Source organism: Solea senegalensis, linkage group LG6, assembly GCF_019176455.1.
Source record: "Solea senegalensis isolate Sse05_10M linkage group LG6, IFAPA_SoseM_1, whole genome shotgun sequence".
NCBI lineage: Eukaryota > Metazoa > Chordata > Actinopteri > Pleuronectiformes > Soleidae > Solea > Solea senegalensis.
Window position 1 is genome coordinate 20550444 of NC_058026.1, and position 27095 is coordinate 20577538.

Sequence of the window (27095 nt, forward strand, 5' to 3'; positions counted from 1 at the left end):
TAATAATAAAAACATCATAAATTGACGCCAGAATAATTTATGAGATCAAAGGGATTTGGAACATTTTTAGGATCCATAGGTCCAGAGTACAGGATTTAGCAATGGGAGGTGATGTGCCATATTTCTGTCAGGAGTAAAAGACCCACTGTATTTTTGCCTTCCCATTGTGTTGTTGTTCGTTTTGTGTTTTGTAATCTTTCAATCTCTCCCATGGAGTGAGTTTACTTTGCAGAAGTATGACCAGTATTTAGACCACTATCCAGCTTTCATCTCTCACTCTGCTGCTCATGTTATTTTATTTTCCGCAGCTCCTCACTGGCCAACTAACAAAAGAATATGGAAACTCTGTCATTTTCATCTATTTTCTCTCTTCTTTTTCCTTTTATCTGTTATATCTATATATTTTTTTTATTGTGTGTGTTCATGTGTCCTTACACATGTGTATACAAACTGTTCTGTGCTGTGTGTGTGTTCTGTAGAAAACCAGACGATCTGTCCAGGGAGGTGATTCAGATCCAACAGAGAGAAATTGCTCTGAAAGAGCAGAACTACACACTCAACAGCCGGTAACGCACACTTCCTCAGCCACTCTCTCTCTCACACACACAGACACACAGTCCTTCTCTGCCTTCAACCCTTTCTCTAATTCTGTCTCCATCCCCCTTTTCACACCATGGATCTATTAGAGCATATCTCTGAGAAGTCCTTAATTGTCACAAAGTTAATTAAACTGGTCCTGATTCTGATAGCTCTCCTGACAGTAACCACTACTATCTATGTGTGAGAGGTTGTGAATAAGAGTTGGGGAATTCACTAATTAAACCTGTCCTGTTTAAGCTGAGGTGATGAGCACACATGCTCTTGTACATTCATGCTGTAGCTAAGTGTAGGCAAGAAAACGTAGATGATCTGACAAGCATCTTTTTGGATGTAGTGTATTGGGCTCATGAAATATTAGGAACTTAAATTGTCTATGGATTGCTTTTCTTGGGTTGTTTAAACAATCAGAAGTTATCTATTCCGCTGGCTATGCACTGTTGTTACTCCCAAACACACAGACACATACACACACCCTCTTACTTTACACCTATTCATTTATCTTCCTCTGTCAGTGTAAGGAGTGTGGAGTGCTCGCAGGCTGAGCTCCGCACAGAGCTTTCCCAGCAGCGCAGCAAGACTCTGGAGGAGCAGAAAAAGAGGGAGACACAAGACGCTCTCGTCCGACGACTGCAGAAGAGAATACTGTTACTAACAAAGGTACCTGCCCCTCAATATACAGACACATTAGCACCCATTCATAATATACTGCAATGCTACAGCTGTTACATTTTACTTAAAACACTTGGTGAACTTGGTAGACACTTGAATTTCAAGGGGTAGTACAGAATTTATATTGTCCCCTATTATCCTCTATGATTGTCAGAGGAAGACATGTGTGCGCTCTCTCTCTTTCTCACCTGTCTTGCTTGCCCACATACTACAATTCCTGTATGCACTTTAATGTGAATGAATTTCTCAGTGTGTTTTAATTCCTTAGATCAACATGTTCAGTCTCTTAGTCCAAGAAATGCACACAGCACTCGCATACGCAGGTCCCTTCAATTAACTAGTAAAATTTAACTAACTTTTCATATTTGAATTTATTCATTAAATGAATTAATGAAAATATCAAACGTTAGTTATATTTTAAAGAATTGTAAACATAATCCATATAGTCAAAGATATTTCTGATTAAAATAGCAAAAAGTGTTAAGGGGCATTAAGATGTTCAAAGACCATGTAGTTGAAATGATTAATGAGTCATTGTTTTCACTGTATTTGCTACTTACTCTCTGGCTCCGTGTTGGCAGAGAACCAAGAGCAGAAAGTGTTGTTGGTTGTTTATTTACATATGTATGAATATATATGTGTGTGTGTGTGTGTGTGTGTGTGTATGTGTATGTGTATATATATATATATATATATATATATATGTGTATATATATATATGGAGTGACTCAGTGGTTAAGACCCTACCTTGTGTACCAAAGACATCATGGTCGCAAGTTCGATTCCACCCCTGGCTAATTGTACCTGATTCCATTGTAAGTCGCTTTGGATAAAAGCGTCTGCTAAATGACATGTAATGTAATATAATATATATATATATATATATATATATATATATATATATATATATATATATATATATATATATATATACATATATATATATATATGTATATATATGTGTATATATATATATGTGTGTGTGTATATATATATATACACAATATTCAAAAACAATATCACATTTTGCATGTTTTCCTAATTTGATGCAGACCAACTCAATGAATGTTACCGACTAAAGTCTTCATCTTATTTATATTTAAGAGGTAGACATTTTATATATCATGTAATATCAAAACATTTATTTGATATACTGGCGAGTGCTACAGAGAAATCTAACTGGAAACCAAACCACTTTTTTTAAAGCTGTAGTTTTTTAACTTTTCTAGGTATAAACAAATGTCTGTTACAAGCAATTGTCAGATCAGTGCCACACGACTCTCTGTGTTTGTCAGTATAGCAGTATTTTGTTTTAGTGTCGAGCACTGCACTCATTTTACGTCACAACCGAGCAGGCGAGGTTGAAGTAGCACACACCAAGAGGCCCCCACTTCACAATTGTATTTATTTATTTTTTTTAATCACAATCTTCATTTTAGCCTTTTATAAATGTGCATGTCCGATATAGAAAATGCTTGTTCCTGCCAACAGCAACCAAGCATCCCCTGAACAGCTGCCCAACTACATGCTTGTGTCAGTCCGCCTGTGTCTGCACCTCACAGGCCTTAGTTTTCTGGACGAGTCTGGAAGTAATGCGATGGAAAAAGAGGGATAAACACATAGCTTACCCAATTACTGTAGAAAGTGGTGGTGGGGGGGACTTATGCCACCTTTCTCTCTTCCTCTCCCTGTGTGTGTGTGTATGTGTGACTGGGGAGGGATGGTGGCGAAAAACTAGGTCAAATCAGAACCGCATTGTTGTGGTAATTACTTTGAGGACCACTGTGGGTGATCAAGGTTTTGCACTTGAACTTTAAAGCTTGAACCTGTGAGGCTTGAAACATTTTAAGCAAATAGACTTTAAAACAGATACTGCATATGTTAAAAAATACCCCCACCCTCCTCGCCAGAGACTTGAGTTTACTCGCAGTTATCAGTGTAGCAAGTCTTTAGGTTAACATAGTTCCATATCATGGCTGTTTTAATGACTTGATACATTTCTTACATACAGCACTGTTAATCTATGGGTCATTTTTAAAATAGTCAGCTGTAACTGTTTGGTTTGCAAAACACGTGGAAAGACTACAGCAATAGCAACATTTGCTCACAAATCGGTGACGATTAAATTCCTCGTTCTGCAGAACCTTGATCGACGTTCTTAAACAAGTAGAGAGAAGAATACATTTCTAGTTGTTCTCTCTCTGCCTGTCTCCCCTATTCTACTATTTTTCACATGTCTCTTTCTTATATACTTTAGTGGGACAGAATTACAGATCCATTAGACGCACAGTCACATTTTTATCAAATGGATAAAACAGCTGACATAAAAGCAATTTAAAAAAAGTCACAGTGATGCAAGTGTTATCACTCTGTCTTCCTGCTCCATGATTATTTTCAAAATGAAAGTTTTATCAAAGAAAAGCCAGCAGATTTTTGATTTAGATGGAGTGAATTTCATTACACATTAATAGACAGTAAATATCCCAAGGGCCTGTTGTTTAGGATAGAAACTAAAATCATACACACTGACCTCTAAATGTGTTTTTACCTTTTGGCTTTTATTGGTGTTCCCCTGTCTTCTTGTTGTTTTTTACTGTCTTTTCTTCCCAAGGTTCTCACAAGGATATTTGGCATTGGGCAGTTGTGTAATACTGCATGACAAATGGACAAATGATGCTGCTTCAGTGCCAAACCAAATAAAGTTGAATTAAGGGAGTTTTTAAGTATAGTGTTTTTTAAGAACCTGACGCTGTCACTTTAAAATTGATTATGTTGATTTCTGCTCTGGCTAATTACAGGCTGAATCTGATCAGCCAAACGTTAAATCTGTTTAGATCCCAATTACATCAGTTTGTCTTTTGATTGAACCCCATCAGCTAATCTCTTTGGGAAATTGCGGCTGTATGGCTTATGCATAGAACTACATTCCACAATTGCAAGATGCTTTTAAGCCATTCTAGAAACACAGCACTACCTAGCACCCACCATACAGTTTATTTCACATGGCGTTCACATGCTGTTTAATTCTATTAGACTATTGAGCTATAAAACTTCCAAAATCCAAAAGTCCTTGCAACCAGCAGGTACAATATTTTTCGGAACTCTGATTTCCCACAAAATGCAGCCTTCTCAGGCCAGGCTAGTTTATTTATTTAGCACCATTCATACACAAGGCAATTCAGAGTGCTTTAAAGAGGTAGAAAATACAATACAGAGACATCTGAAATGAAACGTTACATTGGCTTTGAAATGCAATACAAACTGTAAAAGTGTGATTTAGAAACAATTAAATCAAGCAAAGCGTCAGTTTTACTTGGATTCACATCATAAGATCGTATCAGTGCAGTACAGGGAGAGAAAGGAAACCGATCATTTGAACTGTGTTGACTGACGCTGAAAAATTGACTGTTTGCCTGTCTTTTTCATCAGATTACACTGATTAGAAGTCCCACTTGTTCTTCAAAGCTCTAACATTTCCTTTGTATTGTTATATCCGCTGCGTCATTTTGTGGCACCTATCTTGTCCTACAACATTCATCATGCAAATGTTTTATAAATTATATTCTGTTTTGTCAACATTTTTACTCGTGGGAATCAATGGTTGTAATGTTAAATTTTAGAGAGTGTAAATGGAGTGAGAGAGTTTTAAACTGTTAAGCCATGTGTCTCACACAGCATCCTGTCCTTCTGCTGTCCCTCTCTTGCTGTTGCCACCTAACTAGAATCCTACATGTTGAGCGGCTTTGACACAGACTTGGACTGTGCATCCACATGGTTATACATTTTTTTTTTTTACTCTTCTGAGGTCTTTTCTTTGGCCAAAATGAGACATTTTGCTTCACCATGTGCAAATGAGCCTTGTTTTGTTCCACTTTAACAAGCCCCCTCACCACTGTTTTGAAGTAGCACCACTAATGTATCCCAGGCTTAGAACAAATACAAACCAGAGTGTTTTTCCCCCCAATAGCAGAAAGATAATGGGTGCAGCCAGACCGTTCTGCAACGCTGGCACAGTGCAGTGTTGCCTTTGAGAGACTATCAAAGCAAACATTCTTTGTAGCTTTGTGAGCTTCTGATTATCATACAACTGCCCTAAAGACTGCAAAGCCAATTAAGAATCAGATATTCAGGGAATTGTTTTTTTTTTCAAACTTTGTAAATATTCCATATTTTGTAGAAGGCAAATAAATAATTAATATCACTGCATTCAGTGGTTTCCTGCCATGCAAGGTCATTTGTCACATTGACTTTTGTCATACATGTTAAGAGTGGTAGGGGTTAAGGTCTCTTACTGGTAGACCTGAGTTTAAGTCTTTAGTAGAATTAAATATATCCCTTATCACCATGGCAACTACACAACAACATATGACTGACATTAATGTCAAAATCTTGCTTCATGCTTTCTCCACACTACAACTAAGATTTGTGAGTCATGTCAACAGTTTTGACTGGAAAGCCTTTTTGCCATAGCTTTATTCAGACACAGACTGACAAAGACTTGAATGCTACTTGGAGATGTTGTGTCAGTCTGAGTGACACTTGTGATGATGTTGACTTGAAGAGGTTTGATTCTCTCTTTTCTAAGAAAAGCAACTACTTGATGTAATGGACAGATTACAGTGTTGAGGATGTTCCGGTATTACAGGGCATGATCGCTCTGTCACAGCCCTGATTTATTTTTATTTTGTCTTTATATTTGGTTTATTACATCAGAAGAAATGCAAATGAACATGACCATCACCAACCTTTTGTTCGAATTTTTGATCAGAAATCTACAGTTGCCTCATATCCTCCTTATTTACAAAGGCATCTACCTATTCTGTGAACACACCCAACAGACAAACAAGAACAATTATTTTCATAATCGTTTAATCTATTTAGGATTCTCCTGATTAATAAATTCTTCATTTGGTTTGGTAAATAAAATGTCAGAAATCATGATGTTCTTAAATATCTTCTTTTGTCCACAAAACAGAATGATTCAGTTTCAATGGTTTCTTGTTATATGAAGCAAAGAAATCAAATAAATCACATTTAAGAACCAGGAAATCAGAACTTGTTTTACTCATTTAAAAATATATCCTCTCAAACTTATTAAGTGAATTTGAAAATATTTGGCCACTAATTGAGTAATCGCTTAATAACCTATTTGTTGCAGCCCTATACAACAGTAACACATTAAAGAGAACTCAAGTACTTGTTTATTCATGCACATAAATATTACATATTTAATATTACAAAATGATCTAAGTTCATCTTTTTATTGGTGATCTTGTAGCAGGATTTGGATTTTGTAGGGCTGTGTGGTAATCTCTGTTTGCTTGTGTGTGTTGCAGGAGCGTGATGGGATGCGGGCGATACTAGAGTCTTATGACAGCGAGTTGGCCCCCACCGAGTATTCACCTCAACTCAGCAAACGGCTCAAAGAGGCCGAGGAAATGCTGCAAAAGACGCAAAATCACAATGCGGAGATGGAGGTTTGTGTGTACTTATACTTCAATACGAAACTCATATTCCTGCTCTACTTCTTAGTCTTCCATAGAGCCAAGTGTGTTGTTAGAAATGAATCAACTTAAGTTTAGAAGATGCATTGCAGACTTATACTCTTTACTAAGATCATTCATTTTTGAAACACCCCAGCCTTCATCACTTTGTTCTAAAGTGATGAAGGCTGGGGTGTTTCAATAATGAATGAATAGCACATTTTTCTTGAATTATGGTTGCACCCACTTCCATTCTGCTCACCTGCGAGGTTTCTGTCAATACTGTGAATCCATAGGACGAAAAATAACTTCATATGTGTGTTTTCTTTTATCTCTAACCCCCTCCTTCAGGTCCAGCTCTCTAAAGCACAAGAAGAGACGGGGACACTCAAACTGCAGCTGCAAGCGGTTAGTAAACACCAGTGTTGTGTGCCGGTTAAAAACATTAGGGATGCATACTATAAAAAATTAAAACTATAGAGATTGTGTAATTACTCACACTGCCAGAGGGGCAGAGAAATGCTCTATATTGCACATTTAAGAATGTATCTGGTTTATTTTTGTGTTGCAAAAGTTATCCTGGCAGCGGTTCTATGTGTGTCAAACATACTTTATTGCCTCTGTGGCCAGTGCCCTGACTATTACTGATCATTTATACACTATAACTAACAATGAAGATCGACCTGCAGACATATACACAGGGACATGCATACTCAGTGATACATAGTGACAGGAGAAAAGAAATGTTCTATTAAATGTGGACATTTCTGTTTAAAATTGTTTGCGACAGGATAGTGTGGTCCGTGAGTGGGTTCTGGCATTGAAAGATTAAAAATGAAAAGTTTGCTCCTGTGTTTTTACAACTGTAACCGTGTTTTGTTATTATAAGTGAGTAAAACACTGATAAAAGGTACCAAGTGTGTGCCCAACTCGATCTTTGATTGACATTAACATTTCAATTGATATGTTTGCTATGTAATTTTAATTATAGGTTGGAGAAATTTGAGAAAGTTCCTGAAAAGTAAACTGCTGTTGTGTTGTTGATAGAAATCTGGGATAATGTGTTGGCACATGTGACATGGACACTGTAACACACACTGCGTCTCTGTTTTTGTCTCTTCACTTCTATAATCCCCTTTCTTTTTCATGGCTTCTTGTTACCAAGGAGACATCAACATAGCCATGGCAATGAGTATTGAAGTGTGAAATCCACCTGGTGTAGCGGTAATTACTTACTCGTCTTGGGAAGACTGTGAGTGAGGATGAGCTAAGAAACAGACAGATGCTGTCAGACAGAGAGGAAAAAAGTTGTGCAAATGGAAATGGGGGATAATTGTCAGGAGGTGAGTGTAATCAGAGAGAAACTAACTAAGATGTACACAGAATAAAAACAATCACTGGGGGAGAAAAAAATCATGACATTGTGAAATAAAAATGAGTCTGAGGACTAATTGTGAATCCAGGATATAGCAGTTGTCTGGATGTCTGATGGCAGCACTGGAAGAGTGTAGTCAAGATGTATTTGAGACGAAAGGTTTCTGCCAGGCACATGGCCAAAGGTGGTCTGACATAAGTGCACCAGGCTCATTTGTGGTCTGTCTGTTTCAGGTGGAGTTAGAGCTGGAGTCTGTAAAGAAGCAGCAGGCCTCTGCAGGTGACCGCAGCTCTTTACTGACCAAAGAGGAGGTCAGCATACTCAGGTACATTGGCGCGCACAAACACAACACAACCCCAACACGCAGCTATCAAAGTTACCAAAGCCTGAAGGCTGCAACCATCAAGTCAAAGCTTGGTACATTAAAGGTTACCTTGCATGCTTGTCTTTGAGCATTATTTTACTTCTAGGTGTAAACCTTTTGAGTTGCTATTATGCATAGACTCTGTTCTACCTTGTAGATATCCATTGCTAGCTAGTAAGTTTTTGCGTGTGCTGTTTCCAGACAAAAAATTGAAGATTTAGAGGCAGAGCGGCAACGTATGGAGGAGCAGAACAACATTCTGGAGATGAGACTGGAGAGACACAACCTGCAGGTAGGCACTAAAACCTCAAACTGTTTTTTTGTGATAGATATACTCATCTAGCACAAAGGAACCAATTTAACAAACCCAAAGGCAGAGGCCTAGCCTGTATGACACCTCAGATTGATACACACAAATGCACCCCATATCTGAAACAGCTGGACCCAGGTGTGAATCAAGAAATGACCAATGGAGAAATTGCAGAAATTAGAGCTGATGTAAAGTCATCCTTTATTGGCTGAGAGGATTAGAATTTGGCAAAACATTTTTGGTGGAGGTTATCCTCAAAATAAATGTAGGCATTCCCCAGTGTTGGCTGTAAATGAAACTGGATAAAATGAAGCCTGGTTGGGAGTCGGCTTAACATTACTCGCATACACAAACACACATGCAGCTGTGAGCATCTAATCCTTTTATGATTCCTCCATGGTCTAATGCACACCAAGGGACTTCTACATCAGACTGAGTGGAGGGATGAGTGACTGAGTAGCGAGGCATTTGTAAGGGAAAATTAATGAATAGGCACGAGTGACTTTGAGAATTGAAAGCTTGAATAAAGTGACAGCAGGATTTTTCATTATATCAGCTCGCACTAAAGATTACTGTGACGTAACCCATCATTTATGCTCAGTGTTTGTGTTCAGATCACACTGAATTAAATGACTGCCAACCACTCAGATTACCAGTATAATGAGACGGCTTTTTGTGGACATAATTTTTGCTTCAATCATGCCAACCAGCAGTCTGTCAGGATGGACTTCTAGGAATTTTAGCTTTACTTATATCAACATTACACCCTTAACACTATTTCAAATATATACTGTTCATATTTGCAAATAACAGTACAATTGTAATAAAATTAAATTCATATGTACAGTGCATGCTTTGGCTGCTTGGGCCCCTTTTCTTTATTTTGGCAAAATAAATAAGTTTTTTATTCATTACATTTGACAAGGCCATACATAATAACAATACCAAAATGAATAAGCAATAGGACAAATACATCAACTATATCGATTCATTATGTTGAAAATTCTGGCCCCATTTAAAGAGGCCCATATTTTGCCCTTTCGTTTTACAGCTTTTAATGATGTTGGTATTATTCATTGATTTCACGACCCCTTGTTGTACTCTAATTGTGATTATCATTCACCAATGGTTCTGAAACAAGAACAGAACAAACAATAGTTGCTTTCACACATGCATTATAACTATAAAAGTATTTCGAGGGTTAGGGCTCTCGACATACAAGGTGTGTCCTATTTGTCTATGTCTCTGGTAGTAATGCAGTTTTCCTTTTAGAGTCCATCAATGATATTGATGGTAATTTAAAGCACCACTGTCCTTTCTGTCTAAGGTAGGGACAATTTAATAGAAGCTACTGAAAAAAAGTAACCTTTTTTGTTTTAAAATTTACTGTTGACTGAACTGCAGATGTGTAGTCACTGTGTTTTTGACAGGACAATTGATTGGAGCATTATTTAGAGTCAATTGAGTGAAAGATGTGGAAGGATAAGGGTTTAAGTAGTTAAAATAAAGTAGTTTTTCGGGAAAAACATAGTTATGGACTTAATTTACTCTCACCAAACAAATTCACATAAAACACATGAAACCAGAACATACACAAAAATACCACTGGCAGCCAAGAGTGCGATGAATTTTGTGAAAGCCCTAGTGAATTTCAAGGATTTGGTCAGATTTGTCCACACTTTTCAATTAAGGCAGTTACCATAGTGCCACACTCAGGATAAAGGCTCCATTTATGCAGATGTATTCAATTTGGTATGGTACTGGTTTGTGCAAAGTTTGGTTTGTTTACTTGCATGAGAAGTTTGATTCCTTTAAAAAGACAATGATAACATCAGGCCAAACAAAAGGGCCTTTTTGCACCACTTGGTGCTTTGTGGATTTAAATGTGAAACCAGAAACAAGTTCGATTTGAACAGAATGTGCTGTATGGTTGTTTTATTGAATTTTTAAGTGTTCTCGCCGATTACTCCACATTTGTCAGTCGAGGCCATTTCTAAATGGCTACAATATTCTGTTCAATTTTATTTCAAGGAACTCATATTTAGACAGGCTTTTCTAAACTGTCAAGAGCTTGTCTGCTCTTTACCATGTGTGTTCGATTTTCTTATTTTAAGTAGCTCCTCTGTTGTTTGGACCCTGTGTTCCTTGACCTCAGATTTGACATCATCAAGCCTTCAAAAAACTCAATTAAGATCAAGTTTTTTGAAGTCGGCTGGTATTAAGTTACAATCAGTAGCCTCTTATCAGTCCATAACCTACAACTGTCCTCCTTGTTATGCACCAGAGGATGTATCGGCTTCAATGGTGTAGACACTACTGTCCTTTGTCTTTGTGCTTTTGTTGTCATGTCAGTGTCTAGACAGATACAATTGTTGCTATTGCAAGAGATTGCATCACTGTGGCTTCTCTGTTGTGCATATTCATAGGCAGGTCCATAATTTGCAGCCACAGCAACATTAAGAGATGTGTTATATGTGTTTGATGACACTGTGATTGTTTGACTTTGCAATGCTTGTAGTAGTAGTGGTATTAGTGGTTGAAGGTGGATGGCTTTAAGAAATACCACTCTTCATTACTGCTCATGTTTTGGTAATTCTGGATGAATGTATGGACAATTGCTTTTTTTAATAACCAGGCAATGTTTGTATAATTTAATTAACTTTACTCATGTGTTTCTTCAACTATGATATTGAAAAAACCCTCATAGGTTACTGACACACTTTAAATCACATCATGGATAATCTATACTTTCCAACCAATGCTCAGTTCATTATAAATTCCTTTTGTCAGCTTTTTATGAAGTATTTTGGATTTATTTTTTATTTTATTTCATTGTATTTAATAATTTAAACAATGTGTGTGGACGGAATAAAGTTGCCCTCTATTATCTAACTTATATCTTTGCTTAGAAGAGGAACAGGCGCATGTTATAGCTTTTGATATTTCTTCATGTTAACACAAAAAACCTTTCACACTACATAATGGAGTTTGTATGTTATTCCTGTGCATGTATATTGGTGTTGCATAGTTGAAGTTCTTCACGCACAAACTATAACAAGCACTGACAGTCCTAAACAGAGCACAAAAATCACAGCCACAGTCGGGATTAGTTTAGGTCCGTCTTCAAGTTATGCACGTAATTTATGTCTACTAGCTACAGCAGATATGATGTACAGCCGAAGACATTTGTCAAAATAACTAGCAAAAGCAAAGCTCAGCACCAGCTGAAAATGAGAAACCTCTAGGTTAACACTTTCTACACCATTTTGCTCATGGCTATTAGCATCAGAGCTCAGTGTATCTGTTTTTTTCTGAGTCTCAGTGACTGGTTTCAGTGCCCCTTCACTGCTGTGCCCAAACAATATTTCACAGTCATACACACAGACATTTTCACTAGCTTATGCACTGGACTTGCTGCACAGTGGAGTCTTGCTTATGGAAGAGAGGAGTTGTGCTAAATAGTACAAAATAATACTTGTTGGCTTTAGTTTAACATACTTGTTGTATTGTTTGTTCTTGTTGTTTGTGTTGTTTTGTTTTTGTTATTATGCTGATGAATCATTTTCCCCTCTCTCTTGTTGGCTTTATTTTAACATACCTGTTTGATTGTTGATATGTTTTCTCCGTCTCCCCTATTGTCCCCTATTTACTTCTCACCCCAACCAGCCGAGGAAGATTGCTGCACATCTTTGAGTCTGGTTCTGTCAGAGATGTCTTCCCGTTTTTTTCCTCCAGCGTTGCCGTGTGCTTACTCATTGTGTGAACTGTTATTGTTTCCTTGCCTTACCAAGCAAGATGTCTTGTAATTGATTGATTAGGCTTGATTGGTCTGTTAAACACTTTTTAAAATTTTTTAAAAGTGCTATGCAAATAAAGTTTATTATGGATTATGATAATGAATTATTATTGTTATCATTACTAGTGCAGTGCCCGTGCAAAATCTCATCTCTTTTTGTGTGTTTTTTAGTAATTGTTCGTTTGGTGTGTTTGAGTACTCATTGTTACTATTACACAGCAAAAGTTCAGTGACATTTTTATTTGTGTATGGTGGAAAGCAAATACTGATACTGACATAATGGCATACAATAAATATGGAACATTGAACTACATGGTTGCATAACAGTTGGTTGGTTGTCACCGGGATGCAGATCTAGAGTTCAGTAGGGTGACAGCTGCAGGAAGGAAGCTTCCTCTGAACCTGCTTGTTCGATCACGGAGAGACCTGTAACGCCTCCATGAGGGGAGTTGGGTGAACATTCTGTGGTTGAGTGCACTTCGTTCCTTGTCTGCCTCAGCTTGGCTGCGCCTTGTCTGACGTGGAGCGTTACTTACCAGACCAGCACTGCGTTCATCATCTGCCTCAGCTTCTCGGTGCCTTGTCTCACTCGCAGTGCTGTGTGAGTGAGGGGGGGAGTGGCTGCTATAGAGTGGCGAAAGCCAATGTGTGCTTCTTTTACCGATATCTTTTGCATTACTTATCCAAACAACGTCAAACTTGGCACTGCACTTACTTGTGCCCGTAGCAAGAAACCTGTCGAGCTCTCCCAAGTCGAGAGATATGTGAGTAACACACAGAAAGACAGACATTCCTGAAATTTAATGCCTGGTCCAAAAATGTGGTTTTCTGGAGTGGCACTAAAATACATCTTTTATAGTAACTTGGGACATCATCATGATTTGATGAAAAACAATACAAAAACACATTTTTTTTTGCAACATAAGGGTTTAACAATTATATCTCATGGTTTTCTCAACATACATAGCCATATACCTTTTTAAATGGTAATTCAATTTCAAGCCTTTCCTCCTTTCTAAGTGTAGCTCTAATTAGTCACTTTGTTTGGAAATATATGTCACAGGCCCAACTTATGCAAAGCTTAAGTTGATTTCAGAGGACTATGTACTGTTAATGGGTTTTCCCAAAAAGGGCACCGGTCAAGCTCGGATTGATTTTGATATTTGTAACAGTCAGATAGCTTCAGCAGCAGTGAGTGTCTCTTCTACGACTGTTTTGGAAGTGACTTGGAAAGCGTCAGTGCCAAACATGCCTTTCCCAGTATTGAATCTGTCTAAATGAGAACCAGGCCTTTATCGCCCCTATTAACTTGTCTTGCAGTGCTTTTATTTTGACTGATTTTTGACTATGGCATATGGGTTTTTGTTGGAGGGAGTTGCTGAATAAAATTGGTACCGGCTTACGGATGTTTTTAGTAGAAAAGAGTATGCAGTGCCGCTCAGTTTATATTCATATAAATCAATGAAATTAATCAAGATGTCAAGGAAGAGTGCCTCATCCTCCCTTAGCTGGCTCAATACAAGATGCAGTTTGAGAGAGGAATGTCAGTAAAGGCATTCAGGGTGAAATGATTATGCATCAAAGTATTTTCTTGCAGCTTCTTCAAGCAATACAATGTAGAAAATCTATCAATCTTGTGGCTGGTAAACTACAGCAACCAAATGGAAAGACCAGTTACCAACACAAAGACACAAGGACGGGCCACTCCAGTGTTTGGAGCTGAGTTGGTTCAATTTGAGTTTGACATATTTCACACCCTAGTTGTTCCTAGGGAATCATCTGCACTGCTCTATTCTCCATATTGAAAATATGTGATATTTAGACCTTGGAGCTCAAAGTTCCATGAGAAGTGCTTCCTGCGTTCATGCTTTCTGGGCACAATCTCAACTTCAACCTCCTCTTGTGTATCCATTAATGTCTTGTCACGTGTCTTGGTTGGCTTGTAAAGAGGGAAAGTTATGTTTGCAGTCCATCTAAATTATCACTTGGGGGAGTTGAGGTAGTGGTGTTAGGTCTGCCCCTTGTTTGGTGTTTTTATTTAAGGCATAGAGACGTAAAGAACCAAATGGACATATGAGTGCTCAGCAAAGATATATAAGATATATTCTTGATTCTGGCTATCCCTGCAATGACATGTAAATGCTATGTAAGCCCTGTCTAGTATGTAGGGGACCTTGTACCTTCTTTCTGTTTTTTAGCTCAGATTACCAGGTATTTGTGTCCTGAACTAAGCCTTACCTGGATAAGACTGCTACCCAACAAAAACTTCTCGGTGCATGCTGCAGTGCAGTGACTGCTGTTGCTCTAAAACCAAATGCCCCACTGAGTAATAAACTCATGGCAACAGCAGGCATTTTGAAAGATAAGACATGTTTTCTCAGTATCTGTTGAACTCTTTGTGCAGCACTCATCAGTGGGCATTTCGTGATTATCAGTTGCCCCATCAACTGCTGCTGTATCACACCACGTTCAGTACACACACACACACACACACACACACACACACACACACACACACACACACACACACACACACACACACACACACACACACACACACACACACAATTGACAGGACAGTAAGAAATGTGGTTCTTATGGTGTTTGTCTTTTTGTCTTTGGCATACATGTATTTAATATCTTGATATAATATCTTTTCTTCTATCCTTTAGGACTCAGTCAGAAGGTCTAAGGACCAGGTCACTCAGCAGAAATGGTCTCAAACTGATAATATGACACATTAAAGGAGATTTACTGTTCCAGCATATTTTTTTATTCAACCACTACAGAATCAGAATTGCCTTGTTTGATTGACGGGCCATTGTATCTTCATTCAACAAAATAAAAATGTCTACTCTATGGTGTAAGCATAGAAAGCACACACACGTTGTTATATCAGCTAGTAGTTTAAGTGTGTGTGAGTGATCCTTTGTTTTCTGATAGTACCCCTCTGCTCTCACACTCACTCACCATCAGTGACTTGTATGTCCCTTTTGGTCCCCAAGTGTATGTTTGAGAGCAATTTGTTCTCACATGTTAAAAATGGATATTGTTTCCTGAACTTCGATCTTTACTTCATCTTATTTTGTCTCTTCTTTGCTCCTTGATCTCTTGCTCTCGCTCTCTCTGCCTCATGCTTCTTTTTTGAAACTGACTCCTCCCTGGTAATAGATGTGTTGTTGTTGTTCTAATATAGTATATCCGGCTTCAGGGACATATAATGACATTCCATCTTGCTATACTGTTGTAGAGATAGCTGTATATGCATGTTAACACACACACACACACACACACACACACACACACATTCTTGTCCAACATTATCGACATAATGCTCTCCCAAGTCCCTTACCCGGACCATCACAACAAAACTCCTAAACCTAACCCAAACCGTTAACTCATACTAAACCCAATTGTAACCCTCACTTTAAAACTGATTCTTAACCCTCAAACGCCTTTTTAAAGATGTGAGGACCAGCTAAAATGTCCTCACAAGGTCAAAACATCCTCATAGACTACTGCAGACATGCACACACACACACACACACATACACACAAACAAACACTCCTTAAAATCAAATAGGACAGCTAATAAAGTATTTATTTTGTAGTATTAAGCTGTTTTTATACAGTTTTCGTAAAATAGATTATGAACAATTCATAACTTTTTCTGCATTCATTTTGAACATACATGTGCAGGGAAAGGTGAATTGCTCCATTTTACAAATGATCTTCCATTGCACTGTGTCAAAAAGAAATAAATATCAAATGTCAAAAGACAGCTTCAAAATGTTAATGAGGCAATTTGGCCTCGGATGAAGGAGATGGCATGTGGAGGCTGTGTTTCATTGATCCACGAATACTGAGTTGAAACCTTGTTTTGTTTTGTTTCTTTGTAAAATGTCCAGGTGATCGCTAACTCTTCAGTTGTCCTGAGTTTATTATACGTTGGGAAAAGTCCACTCTAGCAGAAAAGTGATTTAGTTGAGTGATGTCTTATCTTAATCTTTATGTCTCTTTTTGTCTCAGGGAGACTATGATCCAGTCAAAACCAGAGTTCTTCACCTCAAAATGAACCCCACAACTGTTGCCAAGCAACAGCGCCAGCAGGAAGTGGAGGCTCTTCAGGAGGAAGTGACACTTCTCAGGGATCTTGTGCGCTCCTTGCGGGATGGAGGCGCTATGGGTCATTCTCAAGACGAATCCAGTCTGCACAGCTCCAGCCTTGGCCTCAGTTTGCCGCCATCAAAGGAGGTGCTGGGTAAGATCAGTGACAAAGACACACATTGACACACATTGTCCTGAAGCTGAGTTTAGCTGTAGAACAAATAGTAGTAAGTCTTCAACAGGGCATCTTAAACATATTAGAATATTACATTTCAAGAAATGGACAGCATGTGCATGGCAAATTTAAATAAAATCATAATTAGCTTTTTTTTGTTAGCTACCAAAGTTGTTCATGTAGATGCAGATCGGAAACCTGTCATAATTGGACATAATTTCTATGTTTTACTATGTAGCTCTGTTTTCTGTGTTTGATGTATATAATATATAAAAATAAGCTATAGATCTACATGCTGATATATCATTGGACAAGACACTTAAACCTCAAGTTACTCCTGACGGCTGTGCCGGCAGCGTGTGAATGGCTATGAAAGTGGGTGTGAGTGGGTGAATGGCAAAACTGTAGTGTAAAGCAGCTTTGAGTGGTCATCAATGTATATCAATTCAAAGGTGTGAGAGGCATGCCCCCTCTGGTGGCCGTGTTACTATACCTGAGAAAATACATTATAGCTGCGTTGCTATTTAGGTCACTGAGGTCTTTATCCTCTTGAATGTGATGAGCTAGTGGGAGGTTGTGTAGTTATGACATGGTTAAATAATTAATTGGTGGTCTGGTAAGAGGAGGTCTGGTAATTTCTCTGTGTCTCTCTGTCCCTCACAACACTCTTAATTTATCGTTTTCCTGTGTGGGCTTGATCCATTTTTCCTCTGTATTTGTGTATTGTGTTTTTTCCATGTGATTGAATTGTCTTTTGTAAGAGTGGGAATTGCCAGAGACACTACGATGTTATCACAATATTGCACTATACTGTGTATTTGCAAGGCCATATATTGCGATATACTATAAAGAAAAGTTTTGCCCTATGTGTATGAACTAAAATACTCAGTGTAGTGGTGAAACCTCACCTTAATCTTTGTGCAATTCATTTGTTTTATTTGAGACAAACATTAGAAATAGTTTTGGGTCTTCTTGAGTTGGATTTGTGTGTGTATGTCAGCAGTGTTACCAGAGTTTAGTGGTAAGGTTATTTTATAATTATCCCTTTAATGAGACTTTAAACCATTGTCTGCAAACACATTAAGAATGTAGTTTGCAGTGAAGCTGCAGGAATTATTGTTCATTTTGCACCAGATTAGAAAACCTTCCATTACACTCATACAGCTTAAAATAAAACCTGAATTAAACCAGCCTTAAGTCATATTTCAAACCCTGCACATGACTGCATTTTGTGAGTTTTTTTTTTTTTTGCTTCTCCTTGGAAGCATCCTGAAGGTTACTTTGCTATTGGCAGTCAAACATGATTGAACATATTGTGGGTGAATACTCAATGTACATGCTTTTTGCTGTAGGCGTTCATTTTCTTTCAGTAAAACATTGTCAGTAGTCTATGATTTAGCCAGAAAGTAAACCAAACCACTTACAGATTCATCTTCCCAGACCGGTCCCCCTCCTTACTTTCATGTTATTCTGCATCTCTTTATCATCTCCGTGCTCGGAGAATTTTACTTAACTTATTAATTCAAGATCTCATTACCAGTTGTGACAGGGAGGCAGTTTTTGTTTTTCTGTAATAATGTTTTACTGACAGGACTACTACTGAAATGGCTCTGGAGTGCATTCATGGGTCAACATCTTGACCCATGAATGTAGTTGTAGTTTGAATGTAGTTTGTATCATTAACCACTATGTTCTGTTAATTTAAAAAGATGCTGTGGGAGCTCAGTTGAAAGTATATTTTGCACACCCATGATATATATGTACTGTATGTACATGAAAGAAACTCCCTCAGCGATGAAATGTTTTTGACAGTTTTCAAGAGAGTGTGCACACAGAGCCGTAGAGACCAATTAAGGGAAAACGTCAGAAGTCAGTGACTTTCTCAAAACTTGGTGGTTATTTAAAAATCCTCTAAGTTTAATACTTTGACTGAACTACTTTGTTCTAGCGACTTAACGCGCACATTGACACCTGATGTATGGCAGTGTTCACATTTGTGATTGCTGTGGCAGTAACACTTGCAGTACAGTAACTGAAACAATGTTTTTACCAGTCACTCTCAGGTCAGCGTGATGGCTGCCACATATTGACGTTTGTGTCACATTCCCAATGTCTTGAAACAGTATTATCATCTCTGACTGACACTAAAGACGAGCCCAGTTATCTCGGAGACAGACGGGCGCACAGGAGGACACACTGACAGACTTTCTAGCCATCGACTTGCTTAATGATGACAGACAAAACTGTAATAGGCCAAAGTATATGTGCCTGACTTGTGTGTGCATGTGTGTGTGTTTTCACCCCTGGTGTGTAAAAAGGATGCAGTTAAATGTAGAGCTCAGATTCACTATCACTAATTGGTGTGTATGCAAAAACAACACATTCTATTAAGTTAGGGAAGGCAGTGAAATAATTGGCATAGAGTAGCTCTCACTCACATATATATTGCATACACTTTTTGCAGAAGGCCCGGTTGATCCTGTTATGCGATTAATTCATTTTTTTTCCCCTCTGGACAGACGCATAGGCTTGCCAGAGTTAAAACCAAAAGATGCAAATGTTCCTTTTCCACATGTCCAATCTATTGCTATTCTAATATATCATTAATTTGCACAATTCTTGATGGCACTGTTTGCATTTTGTCATTTTCTATCACACTTTATTAGCAGCGGGCCACACGGTGGTGAAGTGGTTAGCACTCTGTGCGCGGGTTCTCTCCGGGTTCTCCGGCTTCCTCCCACAGTCCAAAAACATGCAATGTGGGGATTAGGTAAATTGGACACTCTAAATTGACCATAGGAGTCAGTGTGAGAGTGAATGGTTGTTTGTCTCTAGCTGTGTGTGGCCCTGCGATGGACTGGTGAACTGTCCAGGGTGTACCCCGCCTATCGCCCGATGGAGCTGAGATTGGCACAGCACCCCCCGCGACCCTCTGGTGGAGGATAAAGCGGTAGATAATGACTGACTGACTTTATTAGCAGCTCTTGTAGACCTGCAAACTGTTGGGAATTGTTTTAAGTCCAGCTTGGTTGTGCTGTGTCGATCTTGTCTCATTTATTTGTATATGGTGTTTCTTCAGTTGTTGTGTTCTACATAGCCAATTAAAAACACATTTTATTTCTATTGTTTAAGTAAGCATTAAATCAGCCTTAGTTTGCCCCTGAAATTTAACTCTGACATACAAAATGTCCTGATTTGAAAACAACTGTCCTCGGTCTTGTTTCTTCTTATAAAAGCTAACTTATTGCAATTTATACCCTGATACTCATTGCTATGCATGCTATGCTTGGTTCATTTTTTCAATGTTGTTTAAATGGTGGTTCACTAAATCTGCCCTTTTTTTTGGCAGAAATCATGATGACTCGATATCAGTGGCGTCTGCTTCACTGTGAGAGAAAAAAATTGCCTCAGCTCTCAAGTCAAATAGAAATTCATTTATGAAATTCATGTCAAATTCATAAAAAATATATTAACATAATACATTACCTTCATAAAGCACCATTCAAAACAATGTCTGAGAACAACAGGAAAAAAAGAAGGAAGATTGTCAAACATTAAAAAGTGATTGTAAGTTTTTTAAACAATCAGAGTAACATCAGAGAATTGTTTGCATTTTTGTTCTAATCTCCTACATTTGTGATCTTATATTATGTTCATGCACAGTTTCCTTTAACATTTGCTGCAGTGATAACATTGTAAATAATTACATGTAAATTGTAATGACTCATTTTAGCTCAGACAAACACATTTTCCCTGCCTTCTCATACCAAGCCTTCAAATTAAAGTCATTATTGTAAATTGATTTTCAACAAATCTCTCTGCTCCCAGCTAGAATACACTACAGGCAGCTTTAGTCACCACTGTACTCACTTGCATTGTCGTGTTGAGCAGCTGGTGAGCTGGAGGCACTGGCTATTTGATACAGAGCCCTCCATCTATGCTGCTTTTGCTTAGTGAGTTGGATGTACTTGCACTGCTCCACAAATGAGTCTTGTATATATTGCACACATATTCATAAAAGATTTACACCTTACAAATTAAAAATAAAACAACCAACCAAACTTGTATATTTTGCTGACCAGCATGAGAACACCTGACTAAGCGATTCTTCTAACTTGTGTTTTTGTGGCAGAATTACGTAAGCAGATGGAGAGATCTGAACTTAGGAACCAGAGGCTGAAAGAGGTGTTTCAGAAGAAAATCCAGGAGTTTCGCACAGTTTGCTACGTGCTGACGGGATATCAGATAGATATCACCACCGAGAGCCAATACAGACTCACCTCAGTTTATGCAGAGCACATGGACGACACCTTGCTCTTCAAAAAGGTATGTAGAATTCAGGTAATGCGGACACGGTCATTGTTGAAACAAACACATGAAAGAGATGAGTTTTATAGAAATACAACCCTAGGGAGACAAGGTGACACGTTGAAACAATATTTTTTACCATCAACATAATCCCAGATTTACTGTTTCATATGATATATGTATTTAAGCCTGACATAAACCTTTACCTGCATGCATGCTGACATTCAGATATCAAATTGTAGATAGCTATTAGCTACTGATAGTGTCTTTCTCTGGAAGCAAGTGATCATAAAACAGATGTGCGAAGTTACTGTCAACATCAGAGATCTTACAGGCTGCAGATATCAGTCTTACAAGTGCTTCACAAAGTGCTAATTTGACCTTGACCCGTTTATATTTTTCTGTTGCCCCTGTTTTTACTGTGCCCCTCCCACATCCATGTTTATGCACCAGTACGCCATGTCATAGCTTAGTGCCCAAATCAGCCATGCAGTGAGAACGCCAACAAAGACTTTTCTCTGCTGTGTGTAGTGAATGTGTGGAGGAAAGGGGGTTTGTGTGTGCTTGTTTTAACTATGTTTGTGGGGAAAAAGAGACGGGGGGAGGGAGAGTGATGACTGGGCAATGTCACAGGGCTGGGCTGCATTAATCGATCACCACTCCCCAGACAATCATTTAGTGGGCTGAATAAAAACTGTATTTCTGTCCCTAAGCTGTTAGGCAAATCCTTTTCTTAAGCAGCTCTGCAGTGAAAACATCCTGTTGTGCTCCCTTTTGCATTTACAGACTGCTTTGTATCTTTTCTCATTTCTTGACCCTCCATCCCATCCCTGCTACACCTTTTATCCATTTATCTGCTTCTTCTAAACACTGTGATGTTGCTGTGTTGTTTTATGAAAGGTGTCTTCCCACACCACAGAGAATCCAAATGTAGGCCAGGTTAATTGATATGGCCAAGTGGTAGACGATTGCATCTGGTCATTGCCTTGCTCAAGGACTGGATTGATGCAGAATAGTATTTATACAAAGTATTTCTCTCTGGCTGGCGTGTCCAATCTGTTCCCTTCGAACCCACCTGCGACCTGCCAGAAGAGATAATTCACTGTCAATATTTATTAACCTCAGGCTGCGTCCTATACCACACACATGCACACACACACACCCCCTCACCCCACCTCACCTCCCTACTCTGGTGAGTGCACATGCATACAGATGTACAAAGACACACTCAAGAACACACACAATGAAGATACCAACACTTCCAGTATTAGTATTCAGGATGTTTTCCACCGTCTGTGTTGGACACACACGTCTGGTGGCCTATGGGAGCAGAGAGGCATGTACTACTAACAGAATATGACACCCAAACCATACACACACGTAGAGAACACACAAGCACAAGTTATGTGCCCTTTAGGGATGTGTGTGAGCGTAATCTGTGGTATGAGAATAGAAGGTGGCCTAATTGTAGGATGAGGCAGGAGTAAGTGGAGACAAAAGTGGGAAATTTGGACATGGTGCAAAGGCGTCTTTACAAATAGGATTCCAATGTGATTCACCTCAGCCACAGGGTTGCCATATAATCCTGCTAATATCCGTCTTTTGCAGAGGCACATAAATCCCTATTCCGTGGTCTAAGCTGTTTAACTTGCAGCTGTCATATTCCCTCTCTCTCACTCCAAATGGGTTCATTATGTTGCACTCACATTCACATGTTGACTTTATCCTCCATTCACGTTTAATTTTGAATTGATTAAATGTGAGTAATTTTAATGTTTCAAATGAAATGTTTTGCTATGTATCTGTGAGATATGTGAGTGTCAACAGTTGGTGCATTTACATACATATTTAAACAAGTCCTAATTCAGTTGTCCCAATGTCGTGTAAACACATTAGTCCGACTAAAATCAAGCTAGTCTTAGTCCGGGTACTCCCTACATGAAATCCCAATCCAGCATCTTAATACAACATTTTTTTCCCTGAAAATGTTTCACCAGCTCACAAAAAGATTTGCAAAGGCAAGGTCAAAGTGTTACTTTGCATTTGGGCTGAACACTTAATTGTTATTGCGATGTGAAACAACGCAGTCAGAAAATCGTTAAGGCTGCAGTTTATTCATCCTATTTTTTTTTGTTCTATATTCTATGCCAGTTTAAAGAATAATTATAATAATATATTTATTACACAGCACATATTTATTAAATTCAATTGAATTCTCATCTGTGCATAACATTATAAAGGTTAATATTTTGTCTAATGCCCCATCATGTTTATATCACAGCAATATTGACCCAAACCTTTATTACAAAAACAATCTGAAATCCTATCACAGAAAAATGGCAGTCAGATATTTATTTTTGCATTATGTTTTTTCATGTTTTAGATGTGCGTCACCTATATTTATCGCAACATATCTCCAGATACATTTTTACACTTCAAAGTCAAAAGCAGTCTCATTATGTTGGCACGATCACGCCATTATTTTTGATCGGTGTTCCGCAAACGAGTCAGAAGCTCAGCTGTGTTTTTTTTTTTATCAGACAATCTTGAAATTGTGGGAGATGAAACGCAGTCAGTATCAACGTTGACTGCGTTTCATTCCTTCTATAGTGTTGCATTCAAGAACCAGCACAGTGCCACATCTGCTAAGTTGTAGCTGGTGTATGTAGAGAAAATGTGTTTGTGGTACTTACTGATGGATAAATGTAAGGTTACGAAGAAATGTCTGTGAAGTTAGAATTATTTTGACCACGAAAATGTAAATGTGCATTAGTCTATGCTAGGCATGTGTGTCATGTTTATTTTTAGCCCGCCCCTAGGTGAGAGGGCTGATTAGCAGAGGCTCATAAATACCTAATCACTGATGATAATCAGCAAGATAAACACCTTAGCTGTATGAGCAAGTTATATGAACATTTTTCTTCTTGAAGTTTCAAGTATAGGGAGGGGCATTTTGCATTTTACATTATTAACATAACCCAATTTAAAGATTCTTAAAAAAACATCCTACTTGCATTGAGAAATGATGGTTTTGTGATTAAAATCCATATGAGAGAAACCTTCGTAAAGCAGCTTTTAATCGAATCGGATCAGTTAAAAACAAGATTTTTATAGACAAACAAGTTTGACAGGTTGTGTGTGTCTTTATGTAATGTTGTGAAGCAGATCCTCTGCTGGGCTTACACACCTCTAATATTGATTAGCTCATTAACAAATAAACAAGCACAGAGGCACAGAGATGCACTCTCCTCAGCAGTCGCTGATAGGTTCTTGATGTTGACTCACTTTTCTCTTTTTCTTTCCTTCCTTTTGCTTGTTCTCATTCTTCCCATCCTTTCTTGAGACTTAAGCTTGTCATCAAAGTGAGATAGAGGGAAACTAAAGAATGTATAGAAAAATAGCGTGGAGGGCGGATGACGCACGAACCGAGTAGAACATGAATAAAAAAATGCCAGTGGTTTAAAGAAGCAATGAAATCTGGTGTTTAAAAAGAAAAAGAATATTTATTTCTATGTGTGAGTATGAGATTAAAGGTGAGAGGAGGGCAGTTATTAAAGTACAGTTTATGAACAGTGCTGAGTCAATATGACCTGTCTCTCTTTTATCTACCACTTGGGAATGATTAACACAACACAAATGTGTGTTTGCCCGCGAGCTTGTGTGTGGTAAGACAGATTGTAAGCCATCGCTGCTTGAATGGTTCAGTCATATGTCTCTTACAGATAAATTTAAAGTTACTAAGAACTTGAAGTCCAGGTGAGTCAGTGTCCTGAAAGCTTCCTCGTGTTTCTTTTTTGGTGATTGGCCTTTTTTCTCTACCTCTCTTTTCCAGACCAGTCAGAGTTGGTCATTCAAGTCGAAGTGTTATTTTAAGCAGGCAGATTGGCACCTATTTAAAATAATAAGCGCTCTTTAAGGAGTTGCATTTTCTTGTTAAGCCATTTTTAAATTGAAGTGGCATGAGAGCTCAGTTTAATGGGAATGGGAGTTAGCGCACGTTTATTTTTTACAACCGCACTATTGACAGCTCTCCATGGGGTATAAAAATATCAATACAGTTGATTTTAAAGACGAGGACAATTGGAGAACCTTTCTTTTTCTAATCATGGCTGTCCTAAAATTTTACTTCTATTTTATTGCTCTCCTTATGTTGATACACCTACCACACATGCTTGTAGAAGCACTAGATGCAGCTTCAATTAAAGAGAAGAATGTTCAAATAAAAACATTAAATCAATACAAACTAAGTCAAAAGATGCATTTAAACATGGGACTTGAGAAGACACTTTAAACAAGGGGCATTAAACAAATGGGTCTTTGTTTGGCAGCTTCAACTGCTTATGTGTCATGGCATAGTATTCCACACTGAATTGCTCTACCATGTCAATATGATAATAGGCCATGAAAATGGCAGATACTGTATACTTGGGCAGTTGTGGTGGGCCGCATGTCATCGATTTGGGGGCGGGCACACACAAGTTTGACACCATATAGATGGTATAGATATAGATGATATAGATGGTTCAGATATGATAGTTATTAGACATGCTTTTTTAATGCAGCCAAACAGATGCTTTGTAGTTTATTGGGAGACATGACTAATGCCATCATTAAAGCAATAAGTACAGGACCCATACACCACTTAAAAGAGCAATACTGTCCACCTGTAGGTACCCAGCAACACAAAAAGGTAAAGGGTCTTTTAAAGGCATTCCAGAGACAATTATAATCTTGTGATGCTGTATTTGTTTCATTGGAGACTGAGAAGAGCAGGTTGGTTGGAGTGTTTTCAATGGAAAACAGATTGGGATTCGTAACTGTGTGCAGTAAAGAGACTGGAAAACACTTTTTGTTTGTTAAATAAAACACAGCTTGGATATGGGTCTGTGGCTATTTGGAAGGCATGGTCCAATAGACTTGAATATTATAACACATATTTAGGTAAAATATCAAAACGACTGGGTGAGGATTCCATGCTGCCCACCATCCCCAATTTGGCTGCGTAGAGTGCAGTAGAAGAGGGGTTACTGTAATCACCATTATTTCTGATCTTATTCAAATAAAATAAAGTGAAAATAATGCAGTTCTCATTTGTCAACTACTCACAAAAAGTGCTGAAGTAACAAGGTTATTAAGATTGTCAAACAGCAATTTGTGGTTGTATTTGCTCCATGAAAAATATCAGCAACAAAAAGAACCCCTTGTATAGCTAATCATGCTGTTTAGCTAAATTAAAAGGTCTTCGTAATAAAGCCACTGAGCATGAAGTTCAGTGGATTTACGCACTCATTTTGCCCTCTGACATTTACACGGGAAACAACAAATACATTCATTTAACTCGTGGGATGAGTTAACCGAGGGGGTATATTGCATTTTAATAGGAGGCCACCTTATTCAGAACTGAGGAGCAGTGTGAGGACTGAACTATATTATCTACATGTGCGCATGAGAAGACAACATTATCCTTGGGTGAAAAGCTGCAGAGAACATTTTAGCAGCAAGGGGATTTAAAATACGAGCGCACCCAAACATGAGTGCACAGAGAAAAAGCTAATGGACAAGTTGTAAAGCTGTTGTGCAGATAGTACTTAATATCGAATGCTATCAGTATTTAGGTAGTCAATATTAATGTGAAAAAAAACAAAACAAGGTCCAGCGTTTGAATGGAAATGATACATAAAGAAAATGAGAATAAAAATGTTACAAACCAGGGATGTATAGGGACAGGATTTCATCAATACCTGTAATAATAACTGATATAGTTCTGATATTTCTGTATCAGTGTAAAATCAGCTTTTCATCCCCAGTGAGTTTTCCTCCTGTCTTCTTTGGCTGCTGCTTGTCTGACACATAAAAGCCCTTCAAAGTAATGACAACAGATTTATCCATAACAAGTGAGTGTCACCTT

At 38.2% G+C, this 27095-nt stretch overlaps 1 protein-coding gene across 1 annotated transcript in view; it reads left to right on the forward strand.

Annotated features, from left to right (window-relative positions):
* Positions 1 to 27095, forward strand: part of mad1l1 (mitotic arrest deficient 1 like 1) — a 50892-nt gene that overhangs the window by 8125 nt on the left and 15672 nt on the right. Inside the window, exons 10-17 of the mRNA XM_044029341.1 lie at positions 480 to 566; positions 1113 to 1257; positions 6606 to 6746; positions 7104 to 7160; positions 8361 to 8452; positions 8693 to 8783; positions 16627 to 16858; positions 21012 to 21205. Of these exons, the coding sequence (XP_043885276.1) occupies positions 480 to 566; positions 1113 to 1257; positions 6606 to 6746; positions 7104 to 7160; positions 8361 to 8452; positions 8693 to 8783; positions 16627 to 16858; positions 21012 to 21205 (1039 nt within the window). The remainder of the gene's footprint in view (positions 1 to 479; positions 567 to 1112; positions 1258 to 6605; positions 6747 to 7103; positions 7161 to 8360; positions 8453 to 8692; positions 8784 to 16626; positions 16859 to 21011; positions 21206 to 27095) is intronic.